General features: G+C 53.9%; 8 protein-coding genes across 8 annotated transcripts; 4 read left to right on the top strand and 4 right to left on the bottom strand.

The window, feature by feature from the left end:
• Window positions 1–997: 997 nt before the first annotated feature.
• On the top strand, window positions 998–3,837 carry CCM_05180 (GTPase activating protein (Gyp5); the record flags this gene model as incomplete). The annotated part of the gene is made up of 4 exons (XM_006670325.1): window positions 998–1,081; window positions 1,193–1,487; window positions 1,547–3,717; window positions 3,775–3,837. 4 exons carry the CDS (start codon window positions 998–1,000, stop codon window positions 3,835–3,837), a joined length of 2,613 nt encoding a protein of 870 aa, XP_006670388.1.
• A 653-nt stretch (window positions 3,838–4,490) lies between these two features.
• Window positions 4,491–5,321, bottom strand: CCM_05179 (40S ribosomal protein S8; the record flags this gene model as incomplete). The annotated part of the gene is made up of 2 exons (XM_006670324.1): window positions 4,491–5,035; window positions 5,258–5,321. 2 exons carry the CDS (start codon window positions 5,319–5,321, stop codon window positions 4,491–4,493), a joined length of 609 nt encoding a protein of 202 aa, XP_006670387.1.
• Window positions 5,322–5,777: 456 nt separating this feature from the next.
• CCM_05178 (uncharacterized protein) lies at window positions 5,778–8,016 on the top strand (the record flags this gene model as incomplete). Its single annotated transcript, XM_006670323.1, has 4 exons — window positions 5,778–5,785; window positions 6,329–6,713; window positions 6,769–6,880; window positions 7,193–8,016. 4 exons carry the CDS (start codon window positions 5,778–5,780, stop codon window positions 8,014–8,016), a joined length of 1,329 nt encoding a protein of 442 aa, XP_006670386.1.
• Window positions 8,017–8,619: 603 nt separating this feature from the next.
• Window positions 8,620–9,665, top strand: CCM_05177 (3-oxo-5-alpha-steroid 4-dehydrogenase; the record flags this gene model as incomplete). The annotated part of the gene is made up of 2 exons (XM_006670322.1): window positions 8,620–8,656; window positions 8,722–9,665. 2 exons carry the CDS (start codon window positions 8,620–8,622, stop codon window positions 9,663–9,665), a joined length of 981 nt encoding a protein of 326 aa, XP_006670385.1.
• Window positions 9,666–9,850: 185 nt separating this feature from the next.
• Window positions 9,851–10,771, bottom strand: CCM_05176 (uncharacterized protein; the record flags this gene model as incomplete). The annotated part of the gene is made up of 1 exon (XM_006670321.1): window positions 9,851–10,771. The coding sequence occupies one exon, from the start codon at window positions 10,769–10,771 to the stop codon at window positions 9,851–9,853; it is 921 nt and encodes a 306-aa protein (XP_006670384.1).
• Window positions 10,772–11,314: 543 nt separating this feature from the next.
• CCM_05175 (cell morphogenesis protein Sog2, putative) lies at window positions 11,315–14,248 on the bottom strand (the record flags this gene model as incomplete). Its single annotated transcript, XM_006670320.1, has 3 exons — window positions 11,315–13,594; window positions 13,647–13,772; window positions 13,808–14,248. 3 exons carry the CDS (start codon window positions 14,246–14,248, stop codon window positions 11,315–11,317), a joined length of 2,847 nt encoding a protein of 948 aa, XP_006670383.1.
• A 1,208-nt stretch (window positions 14,249–15,456) lies between these two features.
• On the top strand, window positions 15,457–17,039 carry CCM_05174 (ATP-dependent DNA helicase recQ; the record flags this gene model as incomplete). Its single annotated transcript, XM_006670319.1, has 4 exons — window positions 15,457–15,536; window positions 15,588–15,706; window positions 15,756–15,790; window positions 15,837–17,039. The coding sequence occupies 4 exons, from the start codon at window positions 15,457–15,459 to the stop codon at window positions 17,037–17,039; spliced, it is 1,437 nt and encodes a 478-aa protein (XP_006670382.1).
• Window positions 17,040–17,120: 81 nt separating this feature from the next.
• On the bottom strand, window positions 17,121–17,792 carry CCM_05173 (integral membrane protein, putative; the record flags this gene model as incomplete). The annotated part of the gene is made up of 1 exon (XM_006670318.1): window positions 17,121–17,792. One exon carries the CDS (start codon window positions 17,790–17,792, stop codon window positions 17,121–17,123), a length of 672 nt encoding a protein of 223 aa, XP_006670381.1.
• Between the last annotated feature and the right edge of the window lie 450 nt (window positions 17,793–18,242).

Raw genomic sequence — 18,242 nt, 5'->3', positions numbered from 1 at the left:
CATGAAAAGACTGAATATTCCAGTTTTGCGCAACACACGCGCGCCAAGCCTCGAAGTGCATACCTCACCACCGCCACCACCTCCGGCACAGTGTCTGGTCTTTTTTTGCTTGTGGTGCAGATTATTACAGTGGACCGTGGTGCACGCAAGTCCACTGCCTCCTCAGCCACCACGTCAGCGCCCAGGACAGCCCACCACGCCCGCCCCAGCGCATTGAGCACCTCGGGGATCCTGCAAATGCTGCCAGGGCCCAAGGGCACACAATCCAGAAAAGATTCAAAGAATGAGTGCCACAGGGGCCTGAAACGACGCTAAACCCGACAATGGCTGGCGCGCGCTGGGGGCTAGCCCACTGAGGAGGCGGCAGAAGAGACTGGCAAACTGGTTCCTGAGCGTTGCCGGCGCTAACAATTGGCAGGTCGCATGCTGTGAGGCCGCAAGACCAGGGCAGGGCGCAGAAACAATTTCAAGTATTCTGCCTCGCCTAAGAATCCATGACGATAACAGTTATACTCTTACTGCAAACATCTATAACTCGCTAGTTACCTAGACAAAAGCATTTCAACAACGCCGGGCCGACGCATCTCGCCGCCCACTGTCCGTAAATAACTAGTACCTGGTAGCGTGCCAGCGGCCGGCGCCAGTTAGGCCTGTTCACTTTTAAAGGGGAATCGCAAGGGGGGGCCGGCCGGCCACATCGCCAACTCCCACCAGCGCCACCCTAATAAACTAAACATTGTCCTCGACTCCTCAAGGCCCGGGCCCCCTCACCAATCCTTTCTTCACGCCGCTGCCATCCTTCTCTTCTCCTTTAGCCACACATCTTCTACAGCAAACATACCCTTCAGATTATACATCATAATAATCGCTTCCATTGCCTAGCTGGCCTAGCATACCACTGCCGCGGATGCACGTGCGCTCCGGGCCTTGTACCATCACCGCGTCGTCACAAGACTAGCCATCACCTTTCTTTCGAGCCTCCAACCTCCACGCAATCATGTCTCAGCACGATACCGTCCACGATGACGAGCAAAATCCCGCAAAGGATAAACTCTCCCCCCAACCATCGGATGGAGAAACCGTACGTGCCTTGATTGCGCCGCCCTGCTCCTATGCTCTGTGTCCCACCCTTCAAACACCAACGGCCGACGGACTATTGCTTCGCTTCCGCCACCAAACTAACATGCTGTAGGCTGCCGAAATCGACGAATCATTCGAAGACGCCGTTGATACCGTTGATTCCGTGTCAGTACGATCCCTGACTAAGAGAGCCGTCTCGACATCCAGGGCTACTGCTACTGAGCAACATCATCCGGCCCAAAGCACCGAGAATGCAAGTAACCACATCCAACAGCGTGACCAAGAGGCCACCTCAGAAACCGACGCCAAGTCAAATCGCGATTCATCTCCCCTGTCCAGACGACTATCCACCACTTCAAATCTCGACAATGTTAATTTAGACGACGAGGCTGCCCCTTCTGCTACTCGTATGATATACATTCGTGTATCTAACACGGTGCTTAGCAAGCTAATTGCGCTTCTACAGGAGAAACCAAAGCCTCAACTGAATCCGAGCAACCGCCCAAGACCTTGTCACTCAGCAGCATTACGAGCGCTCTACCGTCCATGCCCTGGTCCCCACCCGCCAATACATCACCTGCGAAGAGCCCCGGAGCAACATCTATCGCCACACTGACAACGCCCTCCACATCCCCCGCAACGCAGCCTCCGCCTCCGACTCGAAAACTCACTGGCGCTTTTTCATGGCTGTCTCGAAATTCATCTGGCAAAGACGCTACACCGACTCAACAGACTACACAGCGACGAAACACTGCCAGCTCCGTTGGTACATTGACCAGCAACCCCGAAATGATGCTAGGCAAACTGGAGGAAGAAACTGACAGCGGGAAAACGGAAGCTCGAAAAAGCCTCAAGGACAGATTCAAGCTATTGCGTTTACAGCAGGAGGCAGGCATTCCACTCCACGCACTTGAAGACGACAATGGCGTCAACCCGACTGGTCTCGGGCTCATAAACGGCGATGCTGCGTCCGTTACAAGCGACCTGGCTTCACCTGGTCCGGTGCCGACACCCACTACCGATCTAGCACCTGGAACTGTATCTGGAGAAAACGCTGGCCCCTCGGCTATGCCGGAAGCTCAAGTGGACTGGGACTTGTGGCAGTCTGTCGTCTACGAGGGTCCAGCCGTTGTTGCGCGCACAAGTGCCGAGGAACTGAATCGCGCCATGACTACGGGAATTCCTAGCGCTATCCGAGGTGTCATTTGGCAAGTGCTGGCGCAGAGCAAGAACGTTGAGCTGGAAGAAGTCTACAAGGACTTGGTCGTCAAGGGTACAGACAAGGAGAAGAAGCGTCACAGCAACAGCACTACTGCCAGTGCCTCTAGCAGTGTCAACAGCGCACAGAACGGCGAGCCTGTTACTTCGTCAGCGTCTTCAGTTAGATCTGACCGCTCCGGCACGAATGCTAGCATGTCATCAAAAGCGGAAAAACCAGCCGAGCCAAGCCCCAAAGCGCAGGCAGTAGCGGCTGCTGAGCGCAAGAAGAGGGAAAAGGAGGAGGCTGTAGCCATTCAGAAGCTTGAGAAGACTATCCGACGTGATCTCGGCGCCAGAACAAGCTACTCCAAGTATGCTGCTTCGGCAGGCCTGCAGGATAGCTTATTTGGTGTTTGCAAAGCATATGCACTCTACGATGAAGGTGTCGGATATGCGCAAGGCATGAATTTCCTCATCATGCCTCTCTTATTCAACATGCCAGAAGAAGAAGCCTTTTGCTTGCTCGTGCGACTGATGCACAATTACGACCTCCGAGAACTCTTCATCCAGGATATGCCTGGCCTTCACATGAGACTATATCAGTTCGAGCGCCTTCTGGAGGACGTGGAGCCTGCCCTGTACTGCCATCTTAAGCGCCGGGGGATTTCTCCCCACCTCTATGCGACGCAATGGTTTCTCACTCTCTTTGCTTATCGCTTTCCCTTGCAGCTCGTCCTCCGTATCTATGATCTTATCTTCTCCGAAGGCCTTTCGGCTATTTTGAGATTCGGCATTGTTCTGATGCAAAAGAACGCGAGCCTTCTGCTCGCCATCTCTGATATGCAGCAACTCACAACACATTTGAAGGATAAGGTCTTTGATGTGTATATTGACAAGGACCCTAGTGCGGGCAGTCTGCTGGAGAATGGCTTTTTTGGCAGTTCAAGTGCCAGTATGGACAAGGAAGTCTACAGAGCTGACCAGCTAGTCAAGGACGCCTCCGAGGTTAAGCTCACACCCGAAACGTTGAAGATATACACCGCAGAGTGGGAAGAAAAGACCAAGACCGAAAAAGACCGCGAGAGAGAGCTCCAAGAACTAAAAACGGCTAATCAGAGCTATGCAATCCAGTTACGCAAACTGGAAGAGAGAATCGAGGCGTGCGATCGCGAGCAAGCCGATTTGGCGACCGAGCTCGTGCACACAAAGGTCGAAAACCAAGAGTTAAAGGATGAAAATGAAAGCCTCAAAGGCCAAGTCCAAGAGCTTCGAGTTGTGATTGAGAAGCAACCAATAGAAATTGAAGAGACCTGGAAGCTCGAAAGAGACAGTCTCATGAAGCGTAACGAAAATGTACACGAAGAAAACAGGAAGCTGGAACAGGAGCTGGCAGAGTTGGAGGAGGTACTTGTTCGGACCAAGATGCAATACGCAGAGGTATGTTGTCTCCCCCGCCCCCAAACCCCCAAACTCTGGCTAAGTATCCGGTCACAGATCAATTCTCAGCACGAGACGCTCAACAGGAAATGGAGTGATCTTAAGCGGCAATTCGCATAATTTGGGGAATACCCTGGGCTTGGCTTCCGAGCTAATTGTATCGGGGAACAAGTGACTGTAGAACAGTCGAAACTGTACATATTACCATGTTAAAACCCACACACAGGGCGCTTGTTTGGAACTACACAACGACGTACCGGAGGGCGGCAATAGAAACGAATTTCCAGAGCAGCATGGTGTTTCGAGCATGCAGGGTTGTGTACATGTAACAACAGAGAACTATACGTGAGCCGAATAACATTTATGTCTAGACATTTTCCACAGTCCGTCCATAGTTAGCAGGACGAGCCGAAAATGAGTATAGGCTGTCAATGAATCATGAAGCAATGCATAACCATCATTACATAGACGTGAGCATTCGCAAGTGCGTGAACGGGATGATTGAATTCGTGTAGTTTTTATTTTTTGGAAAACTCCCTAATGGACCCAATCCGATGCTTACGTGAAGCTCATCATGCCCTGCCAATGCCAAACGTGGAATGTGCAAAAGACAGGGACAAAAACCCTTGAACACCATACCAAAGAGACCGCGGAGAAAAAAGAGTACAGCACACCGCTACCAGACAATGGCGTCCTCCCGGCCTCATCAAGGTCAAGTTTTCTTTTATCTTTCTTAACAAAACCAAGCAAACGGTGCGCGAACGCGACACCATCTACTTGTGGAGCTTCTTCTGGTAGAAAGCGAGCTCCTCACCCTCGAGGATGTAGCCGTCGCAGCGGCCGGACTGGCCGGGGCGGCTGGAGATGATGGCAAAGAGGCGACCGGCCTCGAACTGCTTCTCAATGACGTTTTCGACCTTGCCGCCGGCGGCGTAGCGCTCGGCCTGCTTCTTCTCGACCGACTTGGAGCGCTTCACCTCGTCCTCGGTGATACCCTGGGCCTTCTGGCGACGGCGACCGATGGGCTGGCCGTAGTGAGCCTCGTACCACTGACGGAAGGGCGCGGCGTCGACCTGGACGACGGCGCTGCGGGTCAGGGTGTTGGTGCGCACCAGCTCGTTGTTGGAGGGGTGGTAGGCGACGGCGATGACGCGCGTCTTGCGTGTGCAGCCCTCGGAGGCCCAGGCAAAGTTACCCGACTCGAGGCGCAGGGCGCGGTACTTGTGGTTGCCGCCGCGGGTGCGGACGGTGTGGACACGCTTGGTGCCGATACGGGTGTTGGCACCCTGGCGGCCAGCCTCGAAAGCGCGCTTCTTCCCTATTGTCAAAGGTCAGAACGCATGTTCTCAAACGCAAAAAATTGCTCAAACATGCGGGCTTCCGGCAAGAGAAAGGAGCGAAGCAGAAGAGCCATAGCAAGAACTCGCAACTCTCCGCTGTTACGCAAGAGAGTTAGGGAACTGGCGGCCCCTCTACTCGCTCCTCCTCCAAAACACAGATATATTTGTTCGCATTGTATGGTATATGGATCAGTACGCACGGTAGTAGGCACGCTTGGCACCGGTGGCGGAGCGCTTGTGGCGAGAGTCGCGAGAGATACCCATGATTGCGAGTTCTGCAGAGAGAATAAGAGGTTAGCAACACTGCGGCTTAGGCGATTGAGAAGATAAGAGAAAAGGCATCAGAGGAACACGACGATACGCAATGGATATGCTCGACGACGAACCACTTCAATCCACCAGAAGCCGACAACGCGAAGAATCGTAGTATTCGAAGGCGATTGTAATCCGGCAACAGTGGTGATTGAACGAGTTTGTCGCCGTCTTCGTCGTAGGATCCTCGAGGCAAAAATATTCACTAACCTGATGATTCTGCTGCTCACCAGTTGCAATCTAAAATTGTCGGATGGATGTGGGAGAAGTGAACTTTTCGACGTAGGACCCGTTGGAGGAGGGCACAATTGGAGCGAAAATTGTGGTTGTGGGTTGCGCTAGCCTCTGGTACGTACCCTTGCAGTCGGTTCAGGGCTTTCGCTCTGTTTCGGTGAATGGTTGTTCCACATGATCGTGTAAAGCAGTCACGTGCTGCAGACGTTTTCTAAGCGAATCTGAAAAGGGCAGGTGGGTCTCTTGAGATCGCGCTAGCGGCATCCAACGTAACTCAGATGTACTTTTCGGGGATAATGCTACATAACAATACATACTGACCTTCAAATTTGTACTGCGTTTGCTACGCCTCGTGAGGTCGTGGCGCAGTTATCAAGACTCCTTAACAACACCATATACCTCAGTTCGACAAGTAGTCTATGAGATAGAGCCGTATTGGCTCTTCTGTAGCACACCGCTGATACCTTTTCCTGACGCCCAACACCGCTCTTCGCAATGCGGTGAACACCTTGAGGCGGGGATTAGCATGGATTATTGATTTATAGGATCGAATGCAATTCGCGTACGAGATAACCTTGGTTGATGCATAGTAGTCTAATTCGCTTCATGTCTCTCCTCTCCGCGTTGACGTTGCTCGTTTGCCAACTCTCCGCTAACCAAACGCTGGCTGCAGGAGATCCATCGTCTGCCAAGTGTCGATAGCTCGTTTGTGGCCCTCAGATCAGCCCCAAACGAGACGGAAAAATCCTTTTCACTTCTAACATTAATTTCTTCCTCATACATTTCCTATCTTTTGAATTTGCGCTGCCGCCGTACTCCCTCGAAGCCAGCCCGACCTCCCAGTTGCGCTTGTTTAAGTGCTGGAATGTCTTCTCGGCTTGTCCTTCAAATCCCACTATCTTGACCGTGCAACATATGAGCCGGCCCGGGACACCGGAAATTCGCCACGGGACGCCGATGAATCCATGTGCGGCAGTATTTGAGCCCGACGGGTCGAGTAAACAGCCGTGTCGCAGCCCAGACACACGTGCCCTGTGCAACGAAGACTCACGTGTGCCGGACTCGAGCAAACTTCACCCATATTTGGAACTGTCCCTTACGCTTCCAGCAGTAACTAATTATTTAAGAGATATTCCCCTGTCTGCAGCTGCTGACACGTGGTTAGGTTGATGCGCAGCTCACGTCGCATCACCCTGCGAGCTGGTTCCTGGAGCATCCATCTCGGCAGGTTCCCTGCTATGCATTTCCAGACTTCACTTTTGGCCTGCCAATGAGCAGTTATGTACTAGGACACAGCCACGTCTCCCCAAGTCCATATTACTACCCTTTGCCGCCTTGGCCGCCCTCAACGACCCCTCCATTCGCAAACCCTTTACAGCAGCACTACCACCTGTTGCCACTTTATGGCACCCATACTCCGACCAAATTACCAACCACCACTGTCGCGTTTCGAGTCGCGCCTCCAAAAATAGAGCCACCGAGCAGTGAAAACGGCGCTATGCAACGGGGCTCGCGTCGTGGCAACTAGTATTCACACGAAAGCAACTCGTCCACTAGCTCACGCTCCTCGGGACATGTAGAGTCTCCAGTCAGCTCGAATGTGACTTCGAGGCTGAGCTCGCGGCGCGGCAGCACCAACGCCTGGCACTCTTCGGTCCAGCCAACAACTTCGAATGCCTCCGTTGCACGAACAAGCCCCACGAGAGCCATTGCAGAGGGGCTCACTAGTCAAGTTGAGCAGCCGAGTAGACGGGCGCCGGTGAATGCCCCTTGGGAGCCCGCCAGCTTTCGACGTCGAAAGGCCAGCAGGAATGGCAATGATTTACGGGGGAATGTTGCGAGCGTCGACGCGCTGCTATGGTCTCACTCGAAGCGATGGACGAGCGGCGAGAAGAAGGAGCTCATGGCATACCAGAAAATGCGCCAAAACATCCGTTACATTGGCGCCGATAGCTCGCCGTTCGTGCCGCACACTGCTGCAGAGCTGGCGGCTCTGAAGGTGACCATGGCAGAAGAGCGGCGAAGGGTCATTGGGGCCAAGGTAGAGCGACTGACGGCAGAGCTATCCAAGAAAGGAAAGCTTGGACCGAGGACACCCATCAAAGGGCACTCGCTTTTTTCATTGGCGCAATCCTGCTTTGATGAGGAAGATGATATGAATGGAGGAATTTGGCCTACGATTGTTCAGCTCAAAGAGGAGGGAGACCGGCGGTCCGAGGGCACACGGCGCCGACTTCCCCATCCCGCAAAGGTGTATGGTGGGAGTTGGCAGCGCAGTATCAGAGTTGACGTGGTTGGACAATCATTCGGCATATGGCCCGTGGACGGGCTGACTAGGGACGATGAACAGGGAACGAATGGGTTGGACGAGAGTGATGTACCAGACTGGCTTTTGGAATTGATTAACCAATGACAATTTATATTTGACAGAGCATGCGAAACTTGAGGCTTGATCTACAACGATCGATTCCAACCAGTAACTTGGTTGTTTTGTATCATGGCGTTGACATGTGAATGTGACGTGTGAGTGAGGTACCTTTACAGCCTTGTCGACAATTGGCCGCCCAGGAGGCGCAGCTTTTTGACATGAAGAACCCAGAAAAATGAACTCAAGGGTTTTGCCACGAGATCGAAAACCATGGGATATTAGTATGTAAAACGATTATAATCATTTATTGAGTTGTAGCAGGTCGTGACGAGTAACAAGCTAACTGACCTACACTCTGAGCTTTGCGAGGTTTGCGATAGGGATTGATCTCCCTCAAAAAAACTGCCGTAAAATGTAAGCTAAAAGAACGCGGGCTTTCATCTTTACCAAATTTTCTAATATGTGATTAGGCTATCAATTTTTGTCCAAAACTCCGTCACAAGGTTCGGGTTGTCCCGGTCAGACCCACTTTCAAGCTGCTGCCGAGCTTCCCAACAATCTTGTTGTTGTAATATTAACTTTGTCAGTCAAGACGAGCTTCCTCTTCCTTTGCTTCCAGTTGCATTACCCGGCCCCAATTCAAACAAAATGGCGGCCGCTACCACGCTCAAACTCACCAACCGCTGTACGTTCCTCTCCATTGACGCTTCGCTCCTCGACTTTGTTTTCCTGCCAGCTAACCCACCGCAGCGCCGAAGCAGCCCATCAAGCGTCTGCCCGCCAGCGTCGAGCTGCCCGCGGGCGCGACCGTCGAGGATGTGAAAAAGGCCATCGCTAAGCAGGCCGGCATCGGCGACTTCAACCGCATCGGCCTCTCGGACACGACCACCAAGAAGACGCTCAAGGACCGCAGGGCCCTTGTTGCGGATATCCCTGCCGTTGCCGACGCAGGCGAGATCCTCGTCAAGGACCTCGGTACGCATAGCCCGGAGCTTTCATACCTATATTGTGAGACTAACAGGAGGATAGGACCCCAGATTGCCTGGCGCACCGTCTTCCTCATCGAGTATTTCGGCCCGATCCCGATCCACGCCGCCGTCATCGCCGCCCGACCCTACATCTTCCCGGGCGGTGACGCGCCCCTGTCCAACACACAGTGGCTGAGCTTCGCCCTCATCGTCGGGCACTTTCTCAAGCGCGAGTTCGAGACGGCCTTTATCCACAAGTTCTCCGCCAGCACCATGCCCGTCTTCAACGTGTTCAAGAACAGCTTCTTCTACTGGGCCTCGTTTGGCCTCCTCTCCGCCCTCTCCCTCTACTGGCCCCGCTCGCTCGCCGCCACGGCCCGCGAGCCTGCCATTGACGCCGTCGGCACCGCGCTCTGCCTGTTTGGCGAGACGGGCAACGCGCTCGTCCACTACTACCTGTCGACGCTGCGCTCCGCGGGCGGCACCGAGCGCAAGATCCCGGCCGGCTACGGCTTCGGCCTCGTCACCTGCCCCAACTACATGTACGAGGTGCTCGCGTGGGTCGGCATCATCATTGTCAGCCGCGACTGGGCTGTGGCGCTGTCGATTGCCATTGGTGGCGCGCAGATGTACATCTGGGCCAAGGGCAAGGAGAAGGCCTATCGCCAGGAGTTTGGTGACAAGTACAAGAAGAAGCGGTTTGTCATGCTCCCTGGTCTTTGCTAAATGTCGTCGCGCTAGATTATAGGAGGGCCGCCATGACAATGTAGATGCCAAAGCAAAGAGGAGAAATATCGTCAATTTAAATAATAAAAAGTGTCATAATGCGTGTTCGAGGTCGTTTCTATGATTCGTTCTGCTCATAAATGTTGTCGTAATATCCTCATTCTGTCTCACGAGAGTATGTTTCATCAGCACGTTGTCGATAACGACGCCGTCTCTGAGGATTTGGCCCTGCCCGTGTCGTTTGTCGTGCTCGACTCTCCGTCAAACAAGCTTCGACTTGTCTCCGACATGGCTTCCAGGCCGATCGTGACCACCTCCTTCCCTTTGCCTTTACCCTCCACCCGGTTCTCCTCTCCATCGCCATCGCCATCCACGTCCATTTCCTCGCCCGCGACCTCTCCGCCCAGCGTGCGCCCGCAGTCGCTGCAGCTGCACTCACTGCCCGAACCAGACCCCGACGACGACCCGGACCCGTCGCCGCCACTGTCCCTCCGAGTATTCACCCGCCGCACCGTCTCCTCGAGCACCAAGAACCCGCGCTCCAGGACCTCGGCCCAGTTCTGCACGTTGCCGACCTCCTTGAGGCGGCGCGCGGCGACGTCGGCCTCGCGCGCCAGCTTCTCGCGCTCCCGGCGCAGCGCGTCCGTCGCGGCCAGCACGTCGCGCTCCTGCCGGTCGAGCGCGCCGGCGTTTTCGTGCAGCATGGCGGCGCGGCCCTGCAGCGCCGTGTCGAGCATGTTGCCCATGGACGCGACGACGGCCGCGCGCGCCTCGGCAATGTGCCGTTGCGTCTCCGCCGACGGCAGCGTCTCGAGGAGCGGCGACGGGGGCGGGGGTAGACCGACGGCGTGCGGCGGCAAGGGAGGGTGATGAGGATGATGCGCCAGGGTAGTGGTACGGGCGCTGCTCGGGGTCGTCGCAGGGGTGGCGCGGCTGGCCGAGGGAGCGGACGAGGTGGCGGATGAGGCTGCTGCGCGACGGGACGAGCTGTTACTTGTAGTACTTGCGCCGCTGGCGCTTATGGCCACTTGTGGTTGCATGCGGTGGGGGTTCTGCTGCTGCTCCTGTGTCCCCGTGGCAGTTGGTGGCCCGGATGCTTCAGACATATTTACGGTCGGCGAGACGGAAATCTTCGATTTCGTGTTAAACGATAGAGAAGGCAAATCCGGGAGGGTACAACACCACGTTTCATGAACGGTGGGCTTGCGCCTGCAGGTGATCATGTAAGTTTGATGGGTGTGGTGGGGTGTGCCCTGCCCCCCTCTCCTTGCCTGTATACGCCCTCGCATGTGAATAGAAGGAAGTCCGAAATGGGTTCTAACATGAGACTAATGAATGTTAGTCGACCGTCGGCATTTACTCGTCGGCAGTTGGTTGGCATCCCTTTCGTCCTGCGTTACGTGAACAACTCGGCAGACACACTGGTAACAGGTATTACAGTCATATTATTGCAGGAACTCGATGACCAGCAAAGCCCTTCTAGAAACATGCTGCTGCATCCAAATAAATCATACTCCACACGAAATCCATCCCATCCCAAACGCCATTGCTATGCGCACCCGGCAGATGTAAACCTTCGCCGGCAATACAAGTAACAATCATAATACATAAATCCAAAGTCGCATCTGCGCAGTACTGCAGTCAAATCTTTAATAGTGAGAAGGTGGGGTAGGAGCCCCGTCCGAAGAGATGGACGATATCGAGGACAATGAACTGAGGTTCGAATGTCCTCGACTCATTGGGCCGCTCCTTGACATGGAGATGCCAGGATTGGCAATTAGCGCATCGGCCCGGTCAAAGACGTTGCCATGGAAAGCCCTAGCAAAGGAGGCACTCTGTGGTGTTACAGGCACCGTAGCCTGCATCGCTGGACCGAGGGCTGCGCTCTGTGGTGTGATGGGAACATTCGAAGGCGATATGATGCCGCTGGGATACATGCCAGGAGCACCAGGTGCTCGAATTAGATGCTGCCAGGGAGACTGGACAATTAAGTTGCTTGTATCTTTTATCATCTGCTGAATAGGCCGTAGTCGCACACGAGTGTCTGGTGGCAGAGGGAGACGCTTGGTCAACTCCTTGACCATTCCGGCTGTGCTTGCCCAGCAGGAGAAGAAGTTTCTGCACAAAACTCCAAAGCCAGGCTGAACACGCAGACTCGGGTCACGTCGCTTCCAAGCGCCGAGCTGATTCTTGAGCACGTCACTCTGCTGGACTGTATCGTTGCAGATATTAATTAAGCCCTTCAAGTCGCGTAGGGCACCTTCGGGCGCTCGCTGCTGTGTCGCGTTCCGAAGGCGACCGGCTAATTGCATACTGAAATTCGGTAGCACCTGCAAAACAATATCGGCAGACTTTTGTAGAGAAACCAATATTCTTTCGAACTGCATATCGTCTTCCGCGGTATTATAAGCAGGAAATTGAGGCCCCATCTGATCATTGGGTATGTAGGCGTTGGGTCGTCGCGGGCCGCTCATGTATGGGCCCTGGTGATCTTGAGAGGATCTTGAATTGGCTGGACTGTGTCGTATAGTGCCTTGGCGGCTGCGCTGCTGCCCGTTTCTGTCCAAAGCGGTGGACTGCACTTGGCCATTTTGAGTGTATGGCTTGATAGTGTCATTGTTGCTCTCGTATTGCATTGGGGGAATTGCTCGGCCAGAGTGCGAAGATACAGAACATAATGTGACTCGCAGTTCCATGATGCTGTTGTAAAGTAACATGAGGAGTGACCGAATATATCGTGCATCCCCATTGTTAACAAACGTATCAATGTTGTCTGCGAGCAGTGTGCAAACATGACCGTATGCACTGACTAGAGTCTGGCATGCACGGTGCACATTTTGGTTGTCCTTTGTGTTATACTCTCCTTCCTCCAGGATGGCGCTTTCGTATCGTTGAATCTCTTGTTCGAGTTCTTCCACGTGAGAGTTGGTGTTATAGAAAACAATCTCCAGGCTAGATCTTTTCGCTGACCCGTCATTTGTTAATGTCATGAGCATCTGGATCATGGGGTGGATCTGAAACACAGAATAGAGAATCCCTTTGGCAGATTCGATAATCGGATCGTAAACTTTCGATTCTCGCCTTCGCTCTGGTAGCACTGATAATCTGCGAACATAGATTGGACGCTGCAAGAGGCCGCCGTCGGTTGGAGTGGCTGGGCTTTTCGTTGCGGCCGGAGTCTCTTGCATCGCGGACCCATGACTCAAGCCTCGGTAGTGACTGAACCTGTTGTTGGGTTCTGCCTCCTCTAGAGTATCGAGCTCTGATGTTTTCTTCGATACAATTCCCATGCGTCGATTACGTCCATCTGGCCGATCTGGCCTCAGGAGGCTTTCAGAGTTACTTCGTAAGCGTTCGTTGACATTACCAATTGTGAGTGGCATCACGCTTGGTCGTCGAATCGCAGTGTTCTGCTGCGAGAGGCCACGGTTATGTGACCGAGACGGGATAGGAGGAGCTCTGGCGCCGAGGTTCGGTGATCGAATATCTGGGGGATCTGATCCATTGACTCTGATTGGAAATCGTCCACTGGCTGCACGTTTCAAAGGATAGCGGGGGGTCTCTGCATTCTCGCTTGATTCGTCGCCGGTACCTTCCGCCTCCATCTTGCCGTTGATAGCGAACTGGCGCATAAACTTCTTGATGTGAGCAGTCACCGCCACTTCAGTAACTTCGGTTTCCCTAGCTTCGTTGGAGGGACTAGCTGCCTGTAACCGCAACGCGTCCTTGGGCGGGAAGCTTATCGGGTTTCCTTCGAATTTCAAAACTTGGAGGGATCCCATATCGGCAAGACATAATGGCAGCTCGCGGATGTGATTTTTGGGCACGGACAAAACCTTGAGACTAACGAGCTTTCCAATTTCGTTTGGTAGCGAACGTAGTTGGTTTCTGCCGAGGTCAAGAATCTCTAGCGAAGTCAAATCGCATAGCTATCACTGATTAGTGGATGTCGAGTCACAATATGCCAGGGGTAAGACTAACAGTCATGGGGAACTCCTTGATGAGGTTGCCGCGGATGTTGAGGTAGCGTAAAGATGTACATTCGGAAAATCGAACAGGGAGAGCCGATAATTGATTGTGGGAGAGAGCAAGTCTAGTTCGAATTAGCTATTGTAGTATGGCAGAAGATCCAGGACATGTACGAACCGTTCAAGCTCGTCTTTGACGATATCTACCACCTCTTCCGGCAGTTTTTGGATACTTTTTCGGCTGAGGTCAACGGTCACGCCAGACTTTAGACCAGTTCCGGCGCTGCTGGCTTCGACAGTTTGCCCCTCGCTCTCCAAGGCCATACGCATAGCATCGCGGGCAAGACTGATGACCTGGGCCGGCGTGAGGGCCCTGGAGACGGCGAGGTTTCCATTGGGAGCAGCGTTTATACCGGTCGGGATAGGAGGAGGGGGTAGCGGCGTCGCCCCGTTGGACGTGGCTGCCGAGTTTGGGACAGGCCGGCGACCCTGAGCGGGATTCTCGGGCAGGCCGCGAACGCCAGAGGACGTCGAGGTCGTGGCCGTGGCCGTGGGTGCCGTCGTGGTGGCCGTCACGGGCAGTGGTGCCCGATCTGCGCGATCCGGCCGCTCCATGACAATCAGCTCGATGGGATGAACGACCGCAAGTATGGTGCAGCTTCTAGAAGCGCGTTTCAAGGCGGGAAGGCAGTGCGCAATGGTCTAGCGCGGCTCGATGATTAAGTGCCAAAAAAGTTTCGGTGATGGTGGGCGGGCGCGGCAATGTTTCAGGAGAAGCCCCTCTGTCGCGCAGACGGCAGCGTTTCCAAGTCTCAAACACGCGGGTAACAACTTGTAGAAGGCTATATTGTCAAAAGCCGATTCGAGGCTATCAAAGTGCCGGGCGGGACCCGCCGTGCATGATGGTTGAATGGATTCGAGCGGCTGGGTTGGAAGCAAAAGCGAGCTCTGTGCCCGTGGACGAGATGGAGGGATCGGCGCCGTGGTGTTTCCCCTGGGCTGTTTGTCAGGACTGGACGGATGGAATGCAGTCGTAGAGTTGTGGAATAGAATGTGGTGTTGCGGCAAGAATGGCGAATTGAGGATTTAAAAGCTGGTCCACGAGCGTGTCAACAACTGTCTCCTGACTGGCTCCCAGGAGTATGTACGTTTGGTTGGGCTCAGACGATGAGGCCCTTGCATGAGTGGATGTACAGTGCGATCAGTGCTGTACGGGTGCAGTGGACAGTACAGCCTGCACCACTGTGATCGGAGTTGTACAGTGCGAGGTATTGCACCTGCAACACACAACGGTTGACGATGGCGAATTGCCCCTTAAATGACGAAACTGAGGTCAGATGGCAAACAAGCCCTCCCTCGACGTCCGTCGGTTGAAACAATTTCGTGTTTTGTTCCTATCCCGGGCACTAATTATAGCTACCCTTGTTCATGTAGCGCACCAATCCGACTACTTGGGCCGCTGCAAACGATAGGAAAATCCATATTGGCAGGGGGGAATCACAGAAGTTGTTTCATTAGCAGCTAGGTACACACTAATTGGTTGTCAAAGTGCATCAAGTGTAACTCGGTGTTCTGACGTTCATGCTGGAAATCTACTATCTACCTACCCCCTACAGGTAGGGAGGTGGACCTGGAGCCTCGCTCTTCGCTGCGCCGGTCGACGCTAACAGTGCACTTTCATACAACACGTATTGTGCAGCTTGACGCGATGTACCATGGAGACTACATCTAAGTAGCCTGCAAATTTCTGATTTACGCGACAGAACTGCAATCACATCAAGTGAGAGCTCTCGACCGTCGAAGACACCAAGACCTGTGGAATCATGGCCACGCTGCAACGGACAAACTCATGTACCGATATTGGCTTCACGCTCCGTCGCCAGTTTGGCAAACCGGATTTTAGGTACGTACAATTCCTCGATGCTACTGGATAAAAGCTGAAACGGTGATAAAGGCCCCATCAACGCGAAATTATAGAAGCTGCCTTGGCCGGGTTTGACATTTACGTGCAGGCTGCCACGTCGTTTGGCAAGAGCCTATGCTTCCAGCTCCCAGCCGTCATTGACACTGGCAGTACGTATGCAGATAATATGAGAGAAGGATAAACACTGACACTCCATAGTAACAGTTGTAGTGTCGCCACTTTTGTCATTGATGGTGAGCACCGGATCAAGTGGACGAGATATGGATCTGACTTCTGCAGATCAATCAAGTTGAAGCGTTGCGTGCGTCCGGGATCGATGCGAGTGCACTAAACAGCAGTACCCCGTATTCCGAAAAGGAACGAATACATCGAGACCTGGAAACAGGCCATCCCTTAACGCGGCTGTTGTATGTAACGCCCGAACTGTGCTCTGGCTCACGCTTTCGTGAGCGCCTGCAAAAGGTGCACGAACAAAAGGAACTTGCTCGAGTTGCAATTGACGAAGCGCACTGCATATCTGAATGGGGCCATGATTTTCGCAAGGATTTTCAGCGACTCTCTTGGTTCCGCGAAACATTTCCCGCTGTGCCAATTATGTGTTTAACGGCGACGGCGAACCCTCGTGTGCGTCAAGATATACTCGGTGTCCTGCGCCTCGACAGTACCCCAGAAAGAATGAAGACCTTTTTGATGAGCCCTTCGAGGGCAAACCTGCACATAGAGATACGGTACACAAAGGACGGGGACGATAACCGTTTATCAGACTTCGTGGCCTGGCTGCAATCCGTGTACGATCGCCGAAGGGCGGAACCGCGCAAAGAGGAGCTTCAACAGCTGGGTGAGAGAGTCGAGAACGTACCAGGCATAATCTATACAATATCTCGAGACGAATGCGAGACGCTCTCGGCTGCCCTGCGCGCTCAAGGCATTGGAGCGCGACCCTTCCATGCCAAATTACCGAAAGACGTAAAGGAAGACACCCTCAGCCGATGGATCAAGAATGAGCAAGGCTACGATATTATCGTGGCTACAACTGCGTTTGGCATGGGCATCGACAAGAACAATGTACGCTTTGTCGTGCACTGGCGGTTGCCAAAGTCCTTCGAGGGCTACTACCAAGAGGCAGGCCGCGCTGGGCGAGATGGCAACGCGAGCTACTGCTTCTTGTACTATAGCCGTGAAGATCTAGAAAGGGTCACGCGAATGGTCAAGGGTGACTCAAAAGACGGTACGAGCTACCAGGCACGGCTCCGCAGTCTACAAGCACTCGCACTTTATTGCGAGAGCATAAAATCGTGCCGACACGCCGAAATTTGCAAGTATTTTGGCGAAACCGAGATTCCAGAGTGCGATTTCGCTTGCGACTTTGATAAGGATGCGGAGGACCTAGAAGAAAGATTTAGAGAGGGCCTGGCCAGCGAGGAGTGGGTGAGCACGCAAGCGATGCAAGGCACATATGATGGGTATTATGACGATTATTGACGCCGGAAAGGAGAAGACTGTTATTATTGGCTCTCAAAGTGATATGCTATGCTCGCTACAATGCAAGTGGAATACGACCGACTAATGCTTTTTCGCGTCCTTTTGCTTCTGCTTCTCAGCAACCAACTCATCAAAGCGACGCCATGTCATGAAACCCTCGAGGAAGCAGCTGATCTCCCAGAGGAACCAGATGCCGGTGAACCGCTCCACACCGTGACGACTGAGGCGGAGGCGATCTAGCATGTAGCACTCGGCGATGTGGATGCCCAAGACGGGCACGAATATGACCTTGACCAGCCAGCGGAACAGGGCGGCGCCGCCGGGGAAGCCCCTGTCGAGCAGGCTCGCAGCCGTCGAGCCTGGGCCGGTCCAGGGCAGCGTCGCGGCGCTGACAAAGTAAAAGGTGACGGCCAGGAGGATGACCCAGTGGCCGGGCCGCGGCGGCGCGTAGGTTGTGACGACAATGTCGCTGACGCCTAGCTCTCGGCGGGCGACGGTGTCCATCTCGACGAGACGCGGCCGCATCTGGTCCCAGCCGGTGAGGGGCGGGACAAAGGGCACCTCGTGGTTGAGGCCACCGGCGCGAATGTGCATGGCATCGAGGGAGACGTCGCGCAGCGAGGGGAGGGCGGCTTCGCGCCGGGACAGGCTGTTGTAGTGGCGCAGGTAGTGGCTCATCTCGCGCGTGTGGTCGCGGTTCATGTGTGATATAATTCGGTCCTTGCGGGCGTCATTGTCGGCGGCGGCGGCCATGGCGTCGGAGGGAGAGGCGTGGAAAGGCGCTGTCGTGTGTAGGATGGCAAGGTGAGGTGATGGGCGGATCTGTTGGCGATGTTGAAGCCGCCCAGAGGTTGGAAGGTGCACAAGTTAGGAGGAGGTAGTTAGTGGGGTAGAGCTTCAGGAGCTACAGGTAGGTACCAGTGTGACACGAGTAGTATCACTACATGACTGCATCCTGACCTCAAGTCATGATTTTCATGACGACTACTTTTGCCGAGGTCACATTATGAGAAGATTGAATTCTCTTCTTGAAGGTAGAAAATTATCGGACCATGTATCGCTGTTGCAGTTTCTCTTGAGAAAGGCATCACTGCACATTCATCTCCATCTATCTTACTGGGTTGTGTAAGTATCGGCGGCGGAAAATACATTACGACGATATATAGGGATATTTTTTGGGTTTCATTTGCCTGGTTGCATCAG

This window comes from Cordyceps militaris (assembly GCF_000225605.1).
Source record: "Cordyceps militaris CM01 unplaced genomic scaffold CCM_S00004, whole genome shotgun sequence".
In the NCBI taxonomy this organism is placed as follows: domain Eukaryota; kingdom Fungi; phylum Ascomycota; class Sordariomycetes; order Hypocreales; family Cordycipitaceae; genus Cordyceps; species Cordyceps militaris.
This window is presented reverse-complemented; position numbering and strand designations above follow the sequence as displayed.